Source organism: Gracilinanus agilis, chromosome 2, assembly GCF_016433145.1.
Source record: "Gracilinanus agilis isolate LMUSP501 chromosome 2, AgileGrace, whole genome shotgun sequence".
NCBI lineage: Eukaryota > Metazoa > Chordata > Mammalia > Didelphimorphia > Didelphidae > Gracilinanus > Gracilinanus agilis.
In genome coordinates, this window is record NC_058131.1 from 694,338,262 (window position 1) to 694,359,898 (window position 21,637).

Here is a 21,637-nt window from a genome sequence, read left to right on the forward strand (position 1 = left end):
AGAGAGAGAGAAAGAGAGAGAGAGAAAGAGAGAGAGAAAGAAAGAGAGAGAGAAAGAGAGAGAGAAAGAGAGAGAGAAGGAAAAAAGGAAGGAAGGGAAGGGAAGGAAAAAAGGAAGGAAGAAAGAAAGGCTTAATGTATAATGCCCTCTAACTCAACACTTTAAAAAAATTAATGTTAAAAATACATAAAATTTTTAACGTGTATTTTTTCCTCAATTACATGAATTTTTTTAAAGTTTGCACCAAATTCACATCCTTCCCCCCTCTCTTCCCCAACTCCGAGACAGCAATCAGATATAGATTTTACAAGTATAGTAGTGTAAAATATCTCTCCATATAAATAATTTTTTAAATAAAGAAAAGCTTAATGTATATATTGATATTATATTGCTTGCCCTCTCAATGATTGGACGGAGGGAGAGAATTTGGAACTAAATATTTTTAAAAATGAATATTAAAAATAAAGAATTAAAAATAAATGCTAAATATATAATTGATCTCACAATATTTGTGAAATTATTGGTGAGATGGAGGGAGGGACTGGAGGGAGAGAATTTGGAACTCAACCTTTTAAAACACGAATGCTCCTGCAGTTAAAGACAAGTGAAAATAAAGTTGTCATTTTTTCCCCCATCCAAGTTCATGGACCCCCTAAAATTGGTCCATAGGCTCATCTGAAGAACTCTTACACTAAAGTATCTCATCCATTCAGCTCTATCATTCAGTGTTCTAAGGTTCCTCTCGGTTCTAGGTTCTAATGTTATTAGAAACTAATGATATTCTAGGGTCCAACTTCTCTCTTTCTACTTTTAATATTTAATGTTCTAAGGCACTTGCCAGCTTCACAATCCTAGGTTCTAAGGTTCCCTCCTCCATCGCGGCTATTTTAGGGTTCTCTGTATTTCACTGTTTGAAGATGGATAAACAGAGAAACTGAACGTCTGAGTGGCTTAACCAAAAGCCATGAGACACAGTGTGACTCGGTGGCTGGAGCTAGTCAGGAAGACTCGTCCAGCACATACTGATCAAAGCCACTTCAGGTCTCTGGCCCTGGATGGTTCTCAGCAGAGAGAAGAAGGGAATCGGTATTTAGTTGGGGTCTTCTGTGTGCTGGGGATTATGCCATACGCTTGGCCTCTGTAACACCAGGTACAGAACAGACGCCCATCCGTATATGCAGAAGGAACATCATTGGAAATTCCCTGCAACAATCCATGAAATTATGGGTCAGGTCAGAACAAACCCCCCCCAAGGCAAGACCACACAGGCTCCAGGAGATCCTGGGCGCTGGGTTCATTAGCACCAAAGCAGCAGAGTGGGAGAAGCCAAGTCAAAGCTCGGGATTACCCCTCTCCTTTTAATTGCGTCTCTTAGCAAGGTGGGCACATCTTTTCCTATACAGTTGGATGCATTGAAGCCCTTCGTCCACGTGACCAAGGTGCCCTAGAGAAATGAAAAGTTCATTTTTAGATACACACACAAGACCACGAGCCCAACAGGCCATTCATAATACAGAAAAAATAACAATACTTTATAGGCAACTCAGCGACTCAGTGGATAAAAGTCAAATTTGACCTCAGATACTTCCTGGCTGTGTAACCCTGTAAAGCAAGTCTCTTAACCCCCATTGCCAAGCCCCCACCTCTCTTCTGCCTTAGAAGTGATAGATTAGTAACAACTCTAAGGCAGAAAGTAAGGGTTTAAAAAAAAAAGTACAAAGGATGTAACCCAACTCACCCCATCCAAACTCGTCTGGTGGCAAGGAAAGGAGAAGGTGAAGCCAAGGGGCAACCGGACAGTTTTCATCCCCATATAATCCAGAAAGTCAGAGATACAGGACACAATGTGGTCGAACAGCTGAAGAAGAAAGGGAGAGAACCACATGGGACCTCTTCCAGAGGAGCAGGCACAGAACAATCCAGGCCAGGAGTCAGTAAGCCCTGGATTCAAATCCTACCTCACATACTTTCTACCAGTATAACCTTGTTGTTTTTGAGCTTGCGTTCTCTCATTTGTGAAATCAGGCACCTGGATTCAATGACTCTATGATCCCTTCTAGATCTAAATCTATGCTCCTCTGATTCTCCCTCAGGATAATGTCTCTTTGAGGACAAGACTTGGAGTCAGGAGGACCCGAGTTCAAATTCAGGCTCCAACGCTTACTAGCGGAGTGACCCTGGGCAAGTCACATAACTTCTGTCTGTCTCAGTTTTCTTCCATCTGTAAAATAAAGAGGATAGTAGCATCTACTTCCCAGGATTGTTCTGATACCCAAATAAGATTGCATGTGTAAAGAGCTTTGTAAATCTTAAAGCACTTTTATATATGCTGGCTATTATTATTAATATATTATTTTATTTATATCCCCATATATATTAATTATATAAATATGTAATATAACATAATTAATGTTCTATATTAATATATAACAATAATAACCTAATAATGCATTGTATTATTTATATATTTTTGTAATTACTATGGCAAAACACTCTTAAAGCACTATATAAATGCTAGCTATTATTATTTTATTTTTGTAGTTATTATGGCAAAACACTGACGCTTTCAGTTCTTTAGGAGGCTAATTAATATTCCAAAGAAATAGAGTTAGTAATTTTAATAGTAGACTTAAATACTAATAAATATTAATCTAAATTAAATATTAACAGATTAAAATATTATTAACAGAGCATGGGTACCTAATAGCTCCTGACTGGAAGGAGGCCCTCAATGCCTTTTCAAAATATGCAGAATAGGGGCAGCTGGTGGCTCAGGGGATAGAAAGCCAGGTCTAGAGACAGGAGGTCCTGGATTCAAATGTGGCCTCAGGCATTTCTTAGCTGTGCGACCCTGGGCAAGTCACTGAACCCCCATTGCCTAGCCCTTACTACTCTTCTGTCTGGGAAACACTATACGGTACGATTCTAAGATGGAAGGGAAGGTTTAAAAGAACAAAAAGAGAATTATGTATACATATATATGTGTGTGTGTACACATTGTAGCCCCAGTAGCAACAGGAAAGCAGCTCCTTCCTCTGCCTCTCACCTCCTCCCCGGTGCCCTGCATCACTGACTCAGGGATGGCATAGATTTTGTTATGCATTTCAACACTTTTCTTTTTCCCACTTCGGATCTTCACCATCAGGACCCGGAAGTTGGTGCCCCCGAGGTCCAGGGCTAAGAAGTCTCCGAACTCTGTTAGGGACAAAGGAGACAGAAACCATCAGGAAAGAGGGCGGCGCTGGAGCGCCCTAACAGCCAGGCTGCTGCCAGGCTCAGAAACATTCCCAACTTCAACAGGAAAGCTCAGGTCGGAGAAGCGAGCGCTCCGAGGCCAGGGCTGGCTCTCTGGTGGCCGCTCACGCACACCGGAGCGTGCTCGCAGCTGGCAGCGATCTGGAGGGAGGAAGAGCGCCGGGGATGACTGGCCCACTGACCTCTGCAAAGAGATTCATGGAGAAGCTTATCTCTCCTTCTAGGAAATGCCAACGAGGCCATGGCTGGTCTTTAAAAATTAAAGATCCCAAATGAATTATTCATTTGTGTCAGAAACAAATGTCTAGATAATGTCATACAAGGAATATTCGTTGCTTTGAGGGACTAGACCAAGGACCACCTGGAGGTCCAGGAGAACCCCACAGAGTGCTGACTCCAGCAGTCCCTCCCTCTGTACCAGTCCATCCGCTGGTGCCAGTAGCCACGTGGAATCTGAACCTTATCTCTCTGGGGAGGAATCCCTGAATGCATATAACTTAGAGCTCAAGGATCATCTTGCTCCGGGGTCCACGGATGGATCCAAGGCATGAAGAAAAATAAAAAGTCATCTTTCTTTCACTGTAATTGGCTGCCTTTCTTTTATACATTTAAAAACATGGTTTCTGAGGAGGGGTCCCCAGGCTTCACCCGGGCTGGCTGGCAGGAGTCTGTGGCACACAAGAGGTCCAGAGCTAGTGCCACCCCCTCCTTTTAGAGATGGCCCTGAAGGAAGACTCGGCCACGTCCCAGACAGGAATGGGCACAAGCAGGATGTGTGAACTCACCAGACCCGTCCAGGGTGCCAGTCACGTAGGTTGGAAACATCTTCACCTTGGCAGAATCGTGGCTGCTCTTCTTTAGCCCCAGGTCCATCTCCACTCGCAGCCTGTTCTTCACCTGCATGAGCTGCTGGGAGGTCAGCTTCAAGGGGGCCAGCATCTCGGCCATCTGCTTCTGTTGTTCGGCCAGCCGGTAGGCCACGGCGGTCACCATGGCAGCCCCCTTCCCGCTCCCACTCTCGGAGAGGATGAAGCGCACATCAGAGTCGGGGAACAAGCGCCGCAGGGTCTTCTGTAATCGGCGGGAATACCTAAGCGGGGGCGCCAAACAAGGCAATCAGATTTCTAGACCCTTCTATCTGCCCCAACGTCACCATCGGCACTCACGCCATGATGCCAAAGCAGGTGTCTCAGAGACTCTGCCACAGAACTCTAGGAAATATTCTGATCTTACTTAGGAAAAGGGATTTTTCAAAAGGGGGTCCATGTTGGGGGAAGAATTTTTTTTCAAACCTGAACATTCTGCATTTGATATTTATATGAGGTGTCCAAAAGCCTTCGTGTGGCCTTTTAAAAAGCTTTAAGAATTTCAAAGGTAGTAAAAGTATGCCTGCACCATGATTTTTGGGACACTGTATCACTGAAACATGACTTTGAAATTATAGAGAATCAAGGAGGAAACGGTAGACAGAGCTGAATTCATCTTGCCTCTGATATTTAGGACAGCTAGGTGGTGCAGTGGATAAACAACTAGGCCTGGAGTGAGAAAGACTCACTCATCTTCCTAAGTTCAAATCTGGCCTCAGATACTTACTAGCTATGTGACCCTGGGCAAGTCATTTCATCCTCCTTGCCTCAGTTTCCTCATCTGTAAAATGAGCTGGAGAAAGAAATGGCATACCATCCAGTACCTTTGCTAGGAAAACCCCAAATGGGGTCATGAAGAGTTGGATAAAACTGAAAACAATTCAACAATCTCAATATTTACTAACACTGTGACTCTGGCACAGTCACTTAAAACTCTGCTTCAGTTTCCTCATCTGCAAAATTGAAATAATCATAGCATTTGGCTCACAGGATTGTCATGAGGATGAAATGAGAGAATACGTGACAAGTGTTTTGCATGCCTAAAAGGATAATATGCTAGCTAGTATTATTATTATTGTTATTACAGCTGAAAGAACACTTTCCATCTATAATCTGTTTATCCGTTCTCTTTCTGGAGGTGGATAGCATTTCCTACCACGAATCCATTAGAGTTTATTGTTGTTATATGGTTGTTTTTAGTTGTGCCTGATTCTTTTATTTTATTTTATTGTCATGCAAAACACACTTCCATATTGGTCATTGCTTTAAGAGCAAAGTCCTACATAAGCAAAATCCCAAAATAAAACTAAAGACACACCAATGTGGAAGACAACTCCGTAAGTTCTTTCTATGGCAGTGGATAGCGTTCCCCTTTCCAAGTCTTTCAGGATTGTCCCAGGTCATTGCATTGCTGAGAGTAGTCAAGTTTTCACAGATAATCATCGTACAATATTGCTGTTACTGTGTATAATATTCCCCTGGTGCTGCTTATTTCACTCTGCATCAGTCCCTGCAGATCTTACAGCTCTTTCTGAAATCACCTTGCTCATCATTACTTATAGCACAATAGCATTCCATCACTAACATGTACCACAATTTGTTCAGCCATCTCCCAATTGATGGGCATCCCCATAATTTCCAATTCTTTGCCACCACAAAAAAAGCAGCTATAAATATTTTTGTACAAGTAGGTCCTTTCCCTCTTTTTATTATATTGTTGGGATACAGACCTAGTAGTGGCATTACCAGATCAAAGGATATGCAGAGTTTTATAGCCCTTTAAACATAGTTCCAAATTGTCCTCCCAAATGGTTGGATCAGTTCACAACTCCACCAACAATGCATTAGTATCCCAATTTTGCCACATTTCCTCTAACATTTATCACTTTCTTATACTGCCATATTGGCCAATTTGATAGGTGTGAGGTGGTACTTCAGCATTGTTTTAATTTGCACTTATCTAAACAAGAGTGATTCAGAACATTTTTATATGATTATTGATTACTTTGATTTCTTCATCTGAAAACTGCTTGTTCATGTCCTTTGACGATTCATCAATTGAGGAGTGACTTGTATTCTTATAATTTTGACTTATTTTTCTATAAATTTGAGAAATTGGACCTTTATCAGAGACGTTTGTTCTAAAATTTTTTACCTGGTTTGTTGTTTCCCTTCTAATCTCAGTTATATTAGTTTTGTTTATACAAAAGCTTTTTAATTTAACATAATCAAAATTATTCATTTTATATCTTATAATCTCTATCTCTTTTCTAGTCATAAATTCTTCCCTTTTCCAAAGATCTGCCAAGTAAACTATTCTGTATTTCCCTAATTTAGTTATGGAATCACTCTTTATGTTGATCATATATCCATTTTGAGCTTATCTTGGTATCAGGTGTGAGATACTGGTCTATACCTAACTTCTGCCATACTATTTTCCAATTTTCCCAGCAGTTTTTGTTAAATAGTGAGGCTTTATTCCAAAAGCTGGGATCTTTGGGGTTTATCAACCCCAAGTTGTGTGCTAAGGTTATTTGCCCCTGTACCAGATTGTTTTGATTGCTGCTTTATAGTATAGTTTGAGATCTGGGATGGCTAGGCCTCCTTCTTTCACATTTTTTTCCCATTAGTTCCCTTGATATTCTTGACCTTTTGTTCTTCCAGATAAATTGTTATTATTTGTATTAGTTCTATAAAATAATTATTTGGTAGTTAGATGCTATGGCACTGAATAAATTAATTTAGGTAAATTGTTTATTTTTATTATATTGGCTCAGCCTATCCATGAGCAATTAATATTATCCCAGTTGTTTAGATCTAACTTTATTTGCGTGAAAGTGTTTTGTAATTGTATTCATATAATTCCTGTTTGCCTTGGCAAGTGTATCTGAGTCTCCATGACTCCACTTGAAGTTTTCTTGGCAAAGATACTAGAGTAGTTTGCTATTTCCTTCTCCAGCTGATTTTACAGATGAGGAAACTGAGGTGAACAGGGTTAAGTGGCTTACACAGCTAGTAAATATCTGAAGCTAGATTTGAACTCAGGGAGATGAGTCTTCCTGATTCCAGGCCTGGCATTCTATTTACTATGCCACCTAGCTGTCTCTTGCAAACCTTAAAATACTATAAATGGGTCAGCTATCATACATATTTGTGAGACAAAAGGAAGTGATGAGAGGAATGGGGAGTAGGGGAAGAAATCTTAAAAGAAATGAACCTGGGACTGGCAAAGGATTTTAGGACCCCAATACTGTCTATCCTCTATTTCTTTTTTTTTTTTAATATTTTATTTTTTTAGAAAAACTTTCCATGGTTACATGATTCATGTTTTTACTTTCCCCTTCTCTACCCTCTATTTCTAAAAGATGGAAATAACTGGTGTGAGGTCAAAATGAATTGACTATATATATATATATATATATATATATATATATGTATGTATGTAAAGTACTTTACAATCCTCCAAGTGCTCATTATATAAAAGCTAGCTATTATTCAAGCTTCCTTAAGAAAAAAAAAGATTCTTACTTAAGGACCTGGGACTTCCCTCCATATAATATCCTGCAATCCTTGCCAAGTAGGTAGTATTTGAGAGTTAAAAAAGACCTTATAGCCCTTTAGTCCAGCCCATCTCTGAAAAAAAAATTCCCTCTGGTCTGTCTTTCCCTCTTTTTTTTCCAATCATCATCATCATTATTAATAAGAACTAGCATTTACATTAAAGGTCACTTTTACATATGATTAATTCATTTAGTCTTAATTTAAAGAACTCCAAGTACAGGAAAGCTTAGTACCTCCCTAAGAACACCACGCTCTATCTGAATAATTAGGAATATTTTTCTTTAAATTTGCTTAAATCAGAGAAGCATGATCCAGTGAAAAGAACACTAGATTTGAATCCTGCCTCTGACATTGACTACCTTTGTGATGCTGGCTGGGCCTCAGTCTCCCTCTCTGTAAAAAAGGAGGGTGTGCCACCCAGAGTTCCCCTAATTCTTCTAACTCCAACAATCCTATTATCTATATCCTGTAATTCTAAAGCCCAATCCTTACTCAACAAGAAGTCCTAAGCTTTTCACCAGTCTAAACCTATTCAATTCTTTCAAGCAATACCCACATGGCAAAACCTCTGTGTCTTAGATTTCTAACTAGAGTACATTCTGCTATATCATAAATGTTGGGGCTGGTGTTGAGCAAACTGTCATCAGATCTCCCCTCTGCCTTAGATTCTGACTGCCTCCCCAATCCATCAATCAACCAATCGATCTTCAAGTACTGCCAGGTATGTTAGGTGTTAATTACAGACATGGAAAACTCACTGCGGATGAAACTTGTACAGCGTTCCATCCACCCCAACTGTGGTCCGCAGCCGAGGCAAATTCTTGTTTTCTTTCAGGCGGAACAAGATGCCAGCCAACATGGCAGCCACCAGGTTGGCCGATCGATGTGAGACAATGGCACACACATGCTGGACAGAGACACAATCTTCGGGGGACGGCTCCAAGCCAAGGTTGGTCAAGATATCTTTGGCTCTGTCGAGACCTTCCTTAGTTCTACAAGGTCAGAAAGCAATATTAGAGTCTACAAAAGGCAGCATCACACAACAGATCACAAGTTACCCAGAGGTAGCCACATTTGAATAACCACGGAAAAGGGAAATACCAAAAGCTTGAGAGGAACACGAGAAAGACCTACCATGATGGAAGAAGGAAAGCACTGTTATTTGGGTTGTATTACTAATGCAAAGAAGTAGCATCACTAGCCATAAATAATTGCTAAGAGATAAATTATACTAGGGGTCCTTCTCCTGGGGTGAAAAGACCCTAAAGGGGTCTATGTATATATTTGGAAGATCTATGCACTTGGATGTGGGAAAAACAATTACATCTTTATTTCAATATGATTGATTTCCTTTGTGATCTCCTATATTTTATTTTATGCATTTAAACACATTATTCTGAGAAGGTTCATAGGCTTTACCAGACTGTCAGAGGGATAAATAATGCAAAAAAAGGTTAAGATTTTAGGACTTTTAGGATTTATAGATTTAGAATGAGAAGAGACATTGGAGATCACCTAATTTAATCTCCTTCCTTTATAGAAGGAAACTGAGGCAGAAAGACAGACATGACATGGGGAGGAACTCAGATGAATAAATCTCAATGACAATTTAGAAATATTTCTTACTGACTTATTTGTATCCATTCTTCCTATAGAATGTAATTTGTATCTCTTCCTATAGAATGTAAGCTCATTGAGAGCAGGGACTATCTTTTTTAGCATGTAGCATAATGCCTATATGCTTGCTGAATTGAATTATCTTACCCCAAAGATAACAAACCCTGGTCTTCAAATTCTGGCCCGTCCCCATTACTATCATCTAAAAAGGACCTTAGAGGCCATCTAGGCCAGGACATAGCCAAGACCATTCTCTAGAGAGCATGGGACAGAAAGCCCCTCATTCAATGAAGGTGAAAGTTTCAGGCTACAAACTAATGAAAGCAGGTGGACCATCCACCCCGAAATTCAGACGATATCCCAATGTCCACTTGATGTCACCTGTACTGATACTGACAGAAGGGTTCATTGGTGATGAACACAGAGAAAAAAACTAAAGCTCTAGTTCACAGAATTTCACTTGGAAGGAATCTGAGTCCATCTAGATCAATCACTCCCCCAAAGAGAAGCATCACCAAATCACCCCTGACAAGTGGTGCATGAAGACCTCCAAAGAGGGAAAATCCACCCTGCCAAAGATGGCTGCCTTTGGGCGTTTCACTTTGGGTCAGCTCTCATTGTTAGCAACATTTTCCTACAGCAAGCCTAAACTTAACAACATTCTCCATGATTCTAAGAGCTGCCACCCTCTAGGGTCAAGAAGAACAAGTCTATTCCCTGCTTCTCTTTCAAAAACATGACTGACTGGTATGGTAGGACTCAAGGCCCTCACCATCCTTGTTGCTGTCCTATAGAATCAGAGGTATCTTAACATTAAAAAAAAACTAGTATTATAGATCCTTTTTCAAGGGCAGTCTGGTGAAGCCTATGAAGGCTTCTCAGAAGAATGTTTTTCTACAAATCAAATAAAAACAAAGGATTATAAAAGAAACTAGACTGAAATAGTCATCGAATGTTTTAAAAAAAATTTTTTTAAACCCTTACCTTCTGTCTTAGAATCGATACTAAGTATTGAAACCAAGGCAGAAAGGTGGTAAGGGCTAGGTAATTGGGGTTAAGTGACTTGCTCAGAGTCACAAAGCTAGGATATGTCTGAGGACAGATTTGAACCCAAGTCTTCCCACCTCCAGAGCTGGTGCTCTATTCTCTGTGCTACCTAGCTACCCATATTCATGTTTTCTTTTCTTTTCTTAACCCTTATCTTCTTCCAATCAGTACTGTATATTGGTTCTAAGGCAGAAGAGCAGGAAGGGCTAGGCAATGGAGATCAAGTAACTTGCCCAGGGTCACACAGTTAGGAACTGTCTGAAGCCAGATTTGAACCCCGGTCATTCTGACTCTAGGTCTGGCACTCCTTCCACTGTGCTACCCAGCTATATCTATTAATGTACAAAAACCAGATTTATGGAGCCTCTGAAATCTATCTACAGATCCCTTGGAAATAGTGTAGTCTGTGGACCCCAGATTAAACCCCCCTGCTCATCAAAATCCAATTTTTAGGACTTGAAGACTCTTGAAACCTTCATTTAGTTTCACACTCAAGGGGAGAGACACTTGGCTAGCAACCACAGGGCACAAGAAGAGTGAGTTCCTGGATTTCTTATTTAATGCTTAGAAGCAGCTGCCAAACTGCCAGGCAAAATGCTTAAAGCTAGAACCATAGTCACCTCTGTGTTGAGCTGCTCTGCAGGGGCACTTGAGGAAATTCTGGAGGGAAATCTTTAAGAATCTAAAGGGATTTTTAATCCTTGTTCTCCATCGTCCAAACCATCTACTTTCTGGCTCATCATCTGTTTGGCTGATGGCAGCGCCATTCCCTCCCTGTCTAACTCATCCTTTTAGGGTTTTGGCAAATTGAGACATTTGTGTAGGTAAGCAGTGGCACTATCATTTGGATACTGTGGCCAATGCAAGATATCTTCTGACTAGACCAATGGAGAACAGGCCAACCAAGAGAGAGGACCCATCTGCTTCATTCTGGGAAGAACCATGATCCTCCCTTTCCCAAGGCTCACAGACTAACTGGAGACAAGACAACCTCTTGAAGAAAATGTTAAAAAGCCTGGAAGCAAGATATAGGTAACAGGAAAAGCAACCCCCAACCTCCAATACAATGCTGGCATGCTCTGGAATGGCAGAGTAACATGTAGAAGGAAGGAGTCACCTACTTCTCAATGGCTGATACATTCTTGGTCTCAAATTTCCCTTTGGTGAGCAGCTCTGGTGTAAGCCGCCCTTCAAACAGGAGGCCCCCCTTCGCCATCTTTACAATAATCAGTCTGACGAGCTCCCCCATGTACATGCCACTGACCATCTTCTCAAACCTGTCAGGAGGAAAACACAACAGACTTAGGCACAGAAAGATCATGCAACATCAACAACAACAAAAAAATGCATTAAGGAGATGGACATGGAGACTGTTGGACCAGTATTTGTTGAGTTGGACCCTCTGCCATTGTCATGACAAATCCAGAGTGGTGGTAATACCATTTTCCAGGCCATTGGAATAAAGGATTTTTTTTTTTAAAATGCTACCTGCCATCTTAGAATCAATATTGTGTATTGGTTCCAAGACAGAAGAGTGGTGAGGGCTAGGCAATGGGAGTTAGGTGACTTTCCCCAGAGCCACACAGCTAGAAGTATCTGAGGCAAGATTTGAACCCAGGACCTCCTATCTTTAGACTTGGCACTCTATCCATTGAGCCACCTATGTGCCCCAAAGACTACAGGATTTTAAAGCAAAACTTAGAATTTTATGAGTGGCAACATGGGATAGGGGTAAGAACACTGGATTTCAGAAAGCTAGGTGGCAAAGAGATTGCAAGATATGACTTGGAATTAGAAAGACTTGAGTTTAAAATCTATTTCAGATACTTTATTTTGTTAAAAATATTTTACTTGAAAAAGTTTTGCAAAATGAATGAGTTCACATTTGCAAACAGAGAAATTCAATTTAATAAGCATTAACACATTAAGCATCATTTAAGAAATACAGGCATCTTTACCTAACATACTGGCCAATCCCCAATGAAAACTTCAGCTATGTGACTCTGGATAAGTCACTTAACATCTCTGTGCCTCATTTTCCTCATCTATAAATACAGCACCTACCTCACAGGGTTGTTCTGAGGACCAAATGATAATGATACTTGCAAAATGCTTTGTAATCCTTAAAGTGCAATATAAATGTTAGCTATTGTGAAAGGGAATTCTTTATTCTCTTTGTCTATTTTGAGTTAATACTTGGTTAACACTAATTTAGATACCCCTACTTAGTACCTCACTAGACTGTAAAGTGTGAATCAGACTTTCTTTTAGTATCCCTACTTAGTACCTCACTAGACACTAAGTAAGAGTGTTCAACAAGTCATTTGCTAAAGTGGGTAACAACTCAGTCAGGAAATTGTGAATCCTTTTGAGGAGAGTTTACACCTCCAGAAGATGAGAAGTGGCACCCCGGGCAATGCTGGACAATTTGAAAGCTATGATTGGCCCCTGTAAAGAGGGGAAGGGACAAGAAGTCACTATAAAAGCCCTGAATTTCTTGGGCTAGATGTCGGCTTCAGGAGTTGTCTTCTACAGGTCGGGGCATCTTCAGCTCGAGTCCAATCGAGTCGTATTGACCTGCCTCTTAGAAGGAACTTGGGTGAGTGAATAGCTGGCTTTCCTTTCTTGACTTCTGTGCTGACTGAGTTGAGCACCGTAGCAATATTTAGTGTGATAGGCTAAATATCTTCTCTACCCTCTTTTTTGTATTTCTTAGCTTTCACTCTTTACACCTATTTTGTAAATAAAAACTATTGAAAGTCATTTTGATTTGAGCTATAATATTTTGAGTCAGCAACCACCATATTATTTATAATTTTCATATATTTTAGTCAAACCTTAATTTTAATTCCTTACACTATTATTATTATTACTGTTCACAAGTGTCATGTGTAATGGGTAAACAGAGTCTCTCTGGAAAAAGACTTCCTTCCTTCCCACCATCCCATCATTGGAACCTTTAGGTCTTATCTGACAGCCTGGATGCTATTTACACTAAATGTCTAAAATCTTAATTTATAAATTTGCCTGCAAACACATGGGACATAGGTTCAAAGCCCAGTTTTACAACATACTACCTAGTGTGATGTTGGGGTGGCTAAGGGGCACCATAGTGCACAGACCATGGGGCCTGGAGTTAGGAAGATTCACTTTCATGAGTTCAAATCCTGCCTCTGACATTTCCTAGTTGTATGACCTTGGATATGTCCCTTAACCCTGTTTGCCTCAATTCCTTCATCTGTAAAAGGAACTGGGGAAGGAAATGGCAAATCAGTCTAATATCTGCCAAGAAAACCTCAAACAAGGTCATGAAGAGTCAGATATGACTGAACAGCAACAACAAACAAGTAATGTTGGGAAAGTGACTCAATTCTATAGGCCTCAGTTTCCTCAACTATAAAATTAAAGGATTTAAACTGGATGGCCTTTTGTAAATCTAAAGTTCTAAGAGGGGACCATAGGGACCATTTGGTCCAATCTCCTCACTTTTTTGGAGAAAGAAATGAAGACTTTGAGAGGGGAAATCCAAAATCATGTAACTACTGAGTGGCTTGGCTGGGAATCATAGCCAGGTCTCTTGATGCCCAGACCAGGGTTCATTCTGCTTCACTGTGTACCAATCAGTGGCTACAGTGGCCCCTCCTGGATATTACTGAATAGACTGTATTATAACGAGTATGTGTCCACCATTTCCCTACATTCTGTAGTAAGACGAAGTATGAGGGCCCATCCTATAGGGCCTCTGTGTGATCATGAGATAAGGGGTCCCACAGACATGCAGGCAAGACCCTATCAAGCTGCTCCCAGTACCCTCTCCTCTTCCACAAAAAAAGATTCAATTCCATTCTATTTATATTTTATATTCTATTTATACTTTATAAATATGTTGGCACTCCAATGGAATGTAAGGTCCTTTCCGGAAGGGATTATTTCTTTCTTTTGACTTTCTATCCTCAGTGCTTAGCATGATGCCTGGCACAGAGCAGATGACCAATAACTTAATGACTAATGTTTCATCACTTATTCTCTGGAACCAAGATTAGTCAATCCAAGGCAGAAATCTTGAATAAGGCCATAAAGAGAAATCCTCAGGGGCAGAGCTTCTCCATGCATAAAAGCTTAGGGACCAGGTCAGTCTCTGGACATTTGAGGCTTTTTCAAATGGCATGTGGCTATAATCTGTAATAAGCGAGGAGATCAATCCCCTGGAGAACGTGAACCATCAGGGCAGGCAAGTCCCAACCTCACTAGAACAGTGGAACATGTATCTTCTAGATCTTTCTCCATAAAAGTGGAACCAAAGACAGGTCAGGTTCCGGAGGCAGCCCATTCACCTTCTGAACAGTTCTAAATGTTAGCGAGTGTTCCCAGCCTAAATCTACTTCTCTCTTAGATCCACCCATCACTCCTGGTTCTCGCCAGTGTTCAAGCAGAACAAAGTTGAACTAAAAGTGCTTAAACCCAGATACATGAGAAGGAAAAGTCAAATAGAAAAAGGATGCCTATTGTCCAGACTATAGCATTCATTTGGATGGGCATCCCATAGAGCCAGTATCTGAGAACATCTATCTTGAACAAGAACTAAAGCAGGAGACCAATGCATAGGACCGTCTTTGAGAAAATGGACAGAACTTATAAAAACCCCAAGTTCTTCTTTAAAACAAAGGCATCTCTTTTTAATATTATTCTTCTCAGAGGCAGCTAAGTCATTGAGTGGACAGAGAGCCAGGCCCAGAGACAGAAGGTCCTGGGTTCAAATCTTATCTCAGACAATTTCTAAATGTGTGATCCTGGGCAAGTCACTTAACCCCCATTATCTAACCCTTACCACTCCTCTACCTTGGAATTAATACACAGTATTGATTCTAAGACAGAAAATAAGGGTTAAAAAAAAGAGTATTCTTCTCATGAGCCCTACTGGGCTACTAGTCATAGAATCCTCCAGTTCCCAAGGAATTCCTGTTGTGAGTTGCCCAAAAAAGATTAAGGAGCATGGTGGGTGTGAGAGGCTGAAATTCATTGCAGATGAAGAAATGCCCAGGAGATATGGCAGAGAGGATGGGTCTGCCATGGGATGAGAGTAAGAGATAACAGATATGCCTTATGGGGAGCCATTCACACAGGCAGATAGATAGCACATTCGGCTAAAAAAATTTTTTTTAATTTTCTTTTAACAAACAACAGTAAGTCTGGAGCAGAGAAAAGAGGCTCCCTTTGGGGGCAGGAAGAAAGAAGAAGCTGGATAAGGAAAATGAGGCCCATCGAGAAAGAGCCTTAAATGTTAAGGTAATGGAACTTAGATCCTATCTGGCCAGCAGGTGGGGACCGTTACAGATTTCTGAAGGCAAGAAGCACCCGCAAAATGAATAGTTTGGTCAAAAACTGCAGGGGAGTGCTAAGATTGGCCCCAGACACTCAGAGCAATGGAACAAACCTACAGCAGGGTCTGTCGTCAGAGCTGGTACCCAGTGGGAGCGGCCCAGACCTGCTTGGCAGCTGTCCTCTCCCCTTCTGTCAACACCGAGAGCCGTGGGAACACAGATCTCATTGTTCCCTCTCACCACAGTTATGGGCTTGACTGGGTGAGCCCTGAGGGTACAGCCAAGATTCTGGCCAGGACCCTGAACATTTTTGTGAGGAGTCTTGGCTGCCCCAAATGGGGATCTCTATGTCCTGATGCCTCATGGAGACAATCATCGAAGCCAGGACTTGGACCTGGAGTGGCCCCAGCTCTGAACCCAGAGCTAGGAAGAGCTGGGTTGACATCCCACCTCTGACACGTAGTACCTGTGTGATAGTGGGCAGCTTGCTTAATCTCCCTGAGCATGGAACCTCAGTTTAATCACCTGCAAAATGGAAATAAGCCTACCTGGAGTATCTCACTCCCAGGACTGATTCACTGAGAATTCCTTCCGTGAGATACAATGGATGTAAAGTGTGGAACACTAAAATCACACGACTTTTCTGGTCCTTATTCAGCTTCTCAACTCTAAGATGAGAGGGGGTCAGACTAAATGATTTCTAAGGTTCCTTCCAGCTCTAAGTGTATAGTCCTAGTTTCTAAAAGTCTCTTACAAACTCTAGCACAGTAGAAAGCAAAGTAAAATGTAAAGAATTGGGCCAGCTAAGTGGCTCAGTGGATAAAGAACCAGACCTGGATTAAAATTTGGTCTCAGACACTTTCTAGCTATATGACCTTGGGCAAGTCATTTAACCCCCACTGACTAGCCCTTACTGCCCTTTTGCCTTGGAATTGTTACTTAGTATTGACAGAAGGTGTTTTTTTCAGAATTAAAACAGGCACGACCTTCTCTCAGCTCCTAGGGTGTGCCAGCCTGGCTTATGTCTCCCTGTGTCTGGCAAAGGATGCCCTGGAGAAACTGAGCACAGCCTCTCCTGCCAACAGGCATGTGCGGCCATGTCCCAGAGAGCTAAGAACACTCCGCATCGAGAAAGGTTAGTACCAGCATTCGTGGGAGAGTCCAACCCAAGCACCCCCTTATTGGAGGAGACAAGAAAGTGTGATGATGGCCTGCTGTGCCAATGACAGCAGTGAAGATCTTGTTTTTCTTATATTGATTATTCATGTTAATTAGTTTAATAATATTGGGCATATCAAGAGGATTCGTTATTGGCAGAGGTAGCTGATACACAGTGAAATCGCAGGTTCTCGCCCTAAATATTTTAAACAGCTATTTTCAAAATGCAATTTAACTCAGAAGTAAGTATTTACACAAAAATGTATTTTTAATTATTTATTTGTGTATTTTTTTAAACCTTCACCTTCTGTCTTGGTCTAAGAAGAGAGCCAAGCCTGGCTCTTAATCCACTGAGCCAACTAGCTGCCCCCTATATAAATATTTAGTTAAACATTAATCCTCAGTTTGGGTATCTATAAAATAGGGCAACGAATACTTCATACTGTGAGGGTCAAGCACTGTATCAAATTAGTATTTAAAATCTAGTTATGACTTTAGCATTTTGGACATTTATCATGTCATTCAGTCCAGTCCTTTTTCAGTCACACTCAACTTTGTAACCCTATTTGGGGTTTTCTTGGCAAGAATACGGGAGTGGCTGGCCATTTCCTTCTCCAGCTCATTTTACAGATGAGGAAACTGAGGCCAACAGGGGGAAGTGACTTGCCTAGGGTCACACAGCTAGGAGGTATCTAAAGCTGGATTGGAACTCAGGTCTTCCTGACTCTGGGCACTGTCTCACTGAGCTGCCTAAGTTTATCTCATGTGAGATAAACTCACAACAGTTCCTCTCAGGTAGGCAGTAGAAGAACCAGCTCTCACATTTTTCAGTAGAGGGGCCCAAGTCCCAAGAAAATCAAGGGATTTATCTAAGACGTAAAAGGCATAAAGTTAGAACTGGAACACGGGTCTCCTGAACTCCCAATCTGGGGATCTTTCCCCAAAACCACGCTGACCCTGTGATGTTCTAAGGCAGAGGGGGCAAATACGTGACCTATCTGCACACAGTAAAACAAAACTCAGACTAAAATGGAATTGTGGGGCAGCTGGATGGCTCAGTGAATGAATGGAGAGCCAGACCTGGAGTTGAGAGGCCCTGGGTTCAAATCTGGCCTCTGATACTTCCTAGCTGTGCCACCCTGGGCAAGTCACTTAACCCCATTGACTAGTCCTTACCACTCTTCTTCTGCCTTGGAAAGGATACTTGCTATTGATTCTAAAACTGAAGGCAAGCAGTTTTGTTTTTAATGTAAGTAGGAAATATTTAAAAACTAAATGAAAATGCAATAAAACTTAAGATATTATTACATTTTAATACAAAGTCAACAGGGTTTGCATGGATCATTAGGCACAGATTGGTGGCCCCGTGTGAGTCTGATGCTGCTGATGTAAGGAAGCTAAGAGAAAAAAAGATCTGGGAACTGAGGAACCCAAAAGGCCTCAGTGGCCAGGGCTTAGCCCAGTTCCTAGCACATAATACTACTTAGCAAATTTTGTATATTAACCGCCTGAGAATGGGACAAAAACATCTTCCCAAGGAGACCAGAAAGAAGTTTTAGAATAATCCCAGAAGCAGGGGCTGCCTCTGCCCTGATCAGGCCACAAGCCCGGAGTGTGATCTTGAGGATCACATTTTAGGAAGGGGGCGACAAGTGGGAGCACCAGAGGATAGGAGTAGTTTGCCAACGGGCATTTATTAAGCAGCTGCTATGCCCCAGGCCCAATACACCGGAGATGCAAAGAAAGGCAAAGGCTGGAAAGGATGCCGTCTGAGAAGATCAGCTGAAGGATGTGATGATAATTGTCTTTGAGCATCTGAAGGAGGCCATGTGGAAGAAGGATGAAGTTTATTTCACTTGGTTCCAGAAGGCAGAACTAAGACCTTTGGCCTGGAAGCTACCAAGAGGAAGGTTTCAGTTCCAAATAAGGAAACACTTCCTAAAAATTACTTATCCCAAGCTAGGATGGGCAGTCTCGAAAGGTAATGAGTTCCCCATTACTTGAGGTCTTCAAAAGGAGCCTGGAAGACCAACTTGGCACTCTCATGGAGAAGAACTCGCTGAGCCAAAGGCTTTGGACAGCTCTTGGCCAATGGCAATTCATGTAACAGAGCAGGTTCACTCACCACTGCAAAACCAGCGAGTAGCAATTTTATCAATCAACCTTCCTCTGACACTGGCCCCACTTCAAGGAGTCAGCCCAAGTAATGAGTCATCATTCAGAGCGGGCCCAGAAGCTGCCTGAAGGACATTTGAAGGTGGCCAGAAACGGTGAATTTAAAAGTCTCCATCTGAATACCGTCCAAAACATACTATATTCCTTTCCCTTCCTTTTTTCTTCCTTCTTCCCTTCTTTCTTTCCATTCCCTCCCTCCCTCTCTTTGTTCTTTCTCTTCTCTCCCTTCCTTCCTTCCATCCCTTCATCCTTCCCTCATTTCCTTCCTTTCTTTCATTCTTCCTTCCTTCCTTCCTTCCTTCCTTTCTTCTTCTTCTTCTCTTCCACAAAATGACTAATATGGGAAAACGTTTTCCATGATTGTACATGTAAAATCTCTATCAGACTGCCCACCATCTGAGGGAGTGGGGGGGGGGGTAGAAGAAAGTGACAGAGGTTTTGGAACCCACAATTTACAAAAATGAATGTTAAAAATTGTTTTTACACGTAGTTGGGGAAAAAAGATTCTTTTTTAAAAGTCTCTAGCCTATCAGTGTCTATTCTTCTCTCTCTCACCATAAGCTCACCAAATCCAAAAATAACTTTCCTAATAAGACATGAAAGGAATCCTGGCCTATTGGATCAAGAGTTGGTCTCAGAGTAAGAAAGAAGTGGGCTCGAATACTTCCTTGGATACATGGGTGACCTTGGGCTGGTCACTTACTTACAAAGTGCTTCAGGGAATTCTCTAAGACTTTAAGCCCAGAAAAGTTGCTGCTGGTATATTGAGGGGGTTCCCTAAACCAAAGAATCCCAGGTCTAGACCCCCAAAGAAGTCATGGGATCACAGATTCACAGACTCACATACTTCGTGCTCAGAGAGAATGGCTTAGCTGCCACTAAGCCTAATCTTCCTTTTACAGATGCAGAAACCTGAGGTCCAGGGAAGAGATCTGCTGTGACCTGACCCACAGCGAGTAAATGCACCCAGATTCAGCCAGGTCTTCTGCTACTTGGCTACCTTGGTTCCTCCCCTCCCTGATCCTTGATATCTTTATGTCAGTTCGAAAAGGAAGGGCACTCACAGCTGTTTCCCAGGATTGATAGATCCCCGATCAATCTCTTTGTCAAACTCTGTGCGGATTTCATTGATGCAGCCGTCATCCCCAAAGGACCCCCATTCCGTGTTGATGCACATACGCCCTTCATCCCCTTCAACCATGTCGATGTGCCTCAGTTCTTCCATGTAGCAGGCGTTGGTGCCGGTACCTTGAAGAGACAACACCAGGAGGTTGGACCCAAGGACAACAGGCAGAGTCTAGGGGCTCCCCCCAAGGCAAGAAAGTGCAGGTAGGAACATTACCAACGATCAGGCCCACTTCACACTCCGGGTCATCGAAGGCACAGGTCATCATCGTCCCCACAGTGTCGTTCACGACAGCCATGATGTTGGCTTCATAGTCCTGTGGACAGAAACAAGGCATGGTCTTCAGGCATCACTGCGTGACAGACAGCCTGTCCTAGGCCAATATGCCTCAAAAGCCTGCATGGGTGAACGCAACAGAGGATCTTGGCTATCCCACAAACACAAAACACAGCAAACAGAAGCTACAGGAAGGCAGGAACTCAGGAGAAGAATCTGACCCTTCTCTACCACCACTGCCAGTTTCATTCTCTTAAATGGAGGCCTGGGATTAAATTGGGGGAAAACCCATCCCTTCAGTCATCTTGGCCTAGACTTAATAGTAAAGCCCAAGACGGTATCGTGTAATCTAAAAGGCTTGGGTTCCTCATGACTGGAGCACTTTCATTCTCTCAGTGGACAGAACCAAGTGTCTGTGTTCACCAACTGAGGTCACACTCACTGGTATTTCTGTTCTGCTTGACTTTTAGACCCTGGACCTTTGGTCTCCTAAAATTGCTTTGTGCCCCCCAGCCTTGCTCAAGTGTCCCGAGTTCAGGCCCTGACTGATACCCCCAGGAAAAGATCTCTGCCTGTTTTAGAAACCCCTCAGGCAGCAAGAATCTGGTGGCAATCAATTCACTGGTGCCCAAATATCAAAGAGAAATTACCCCTCGTTTCTTGATTGCTTTGTTGAGCAGCTGGACCACGTCAGAACCCTCCACTCCGCTGACCTTAAAGCGCTTGGTCCAGGTGATCAGAATAGCCTGCAAAGGACAATGGAAGGTTATACGAGGGGTCGAACCTCTTTCAAAATCGCCAGGATTCAAATGCCACTGATATAAGTCTAATGTCCAACATCAATAAGGAATTCATTTAACCCACAACCACTGTTATGTGCCAGGCACAGTGCTAGGCAAGGAGATACAAATCAGAAAAAGGAAACACTTGCCCACAGTTTATATTTTAATAGGAGCCATGACAAGTATAAATATAAACCATTTAATTAAAAACAATGAGAACTAAAAACCATTTCAATAGACAAGTGGGCAAATGATGCTGCTTTTTGAAAATAGAAATGCAACCATCAACAAGCATGAAAAATGTGTCAAATCATCAAGAAGAAGAGAAATACACTTTAAAACAAGTGGACATTGACACCACATACATCAAATTGGCAGAGACGATTAAAGATAGAAATGGTCAATGTAGGCGGGGCTGTGGGGAAATAGGCACACTAACCATTGGGAGAGATA

At 41.9% G+C, this 21,637-nt stretch overlaps 1 protein-coding gene across 2 annotated transcripts in view; it reads right to left on the reverse strand.

The window, feature by feature from the left end:
• The window catches only part of HK1 (hexokinase 1), a 64,652-nt gene that overhangs the window by 14,019 nt on the left and 28,996 nt on the right, over nucleotides 1–21,637 (reverse strand). Inside the window, exons 4-12 of one of the 2 annotated variants that reach the window (XM_044659177.1) lie at nucleotides 21,053–21,148; nucleotides 20,343–20,442; nucleotides 20,065–20,248; nucleotides 11,468–11,623; nucleotides 8,441–8,674; nucleotides 4,041–4,345; nucleotides 3,047–3,195; nucleotides 1,739–1,858; nucleotides 1,349–1,444 (exon numbers count right to left, since the gene is read on the reverse strand). In XM_044659177.1, the coding sequence (XP_044515112.1) occupies nucleotides 1,349–1,444; nucleotides 1,739–1,858; nucleotides 3,047–3,195; nucleotides 4,041–4,345; nucleotides 8,441–8,674; nucleotides 11,468–11,623; nucleotides 20,065–20,248; nucleotides 20,343–20,442; nucleotides 21,053–21,148 (1,440 nt within the window). The remainder of the gene's footprint in view (nucleotides 1–1,348; nucleotides 1,445–1,738; nucleotides 1,859–3,046; nucleotides 3,196–4,040; nucleotides 4,346–8,440; nucleotides 8,675–11,467; nucleotides 11,624–20,064; nucleotides 20,249–20,342; nucleotides 20,443–21,052; nucleotides 21,149–21,637) is intronic. The other variant, XM_044659178.1, reaches the window with a different exon arrangement.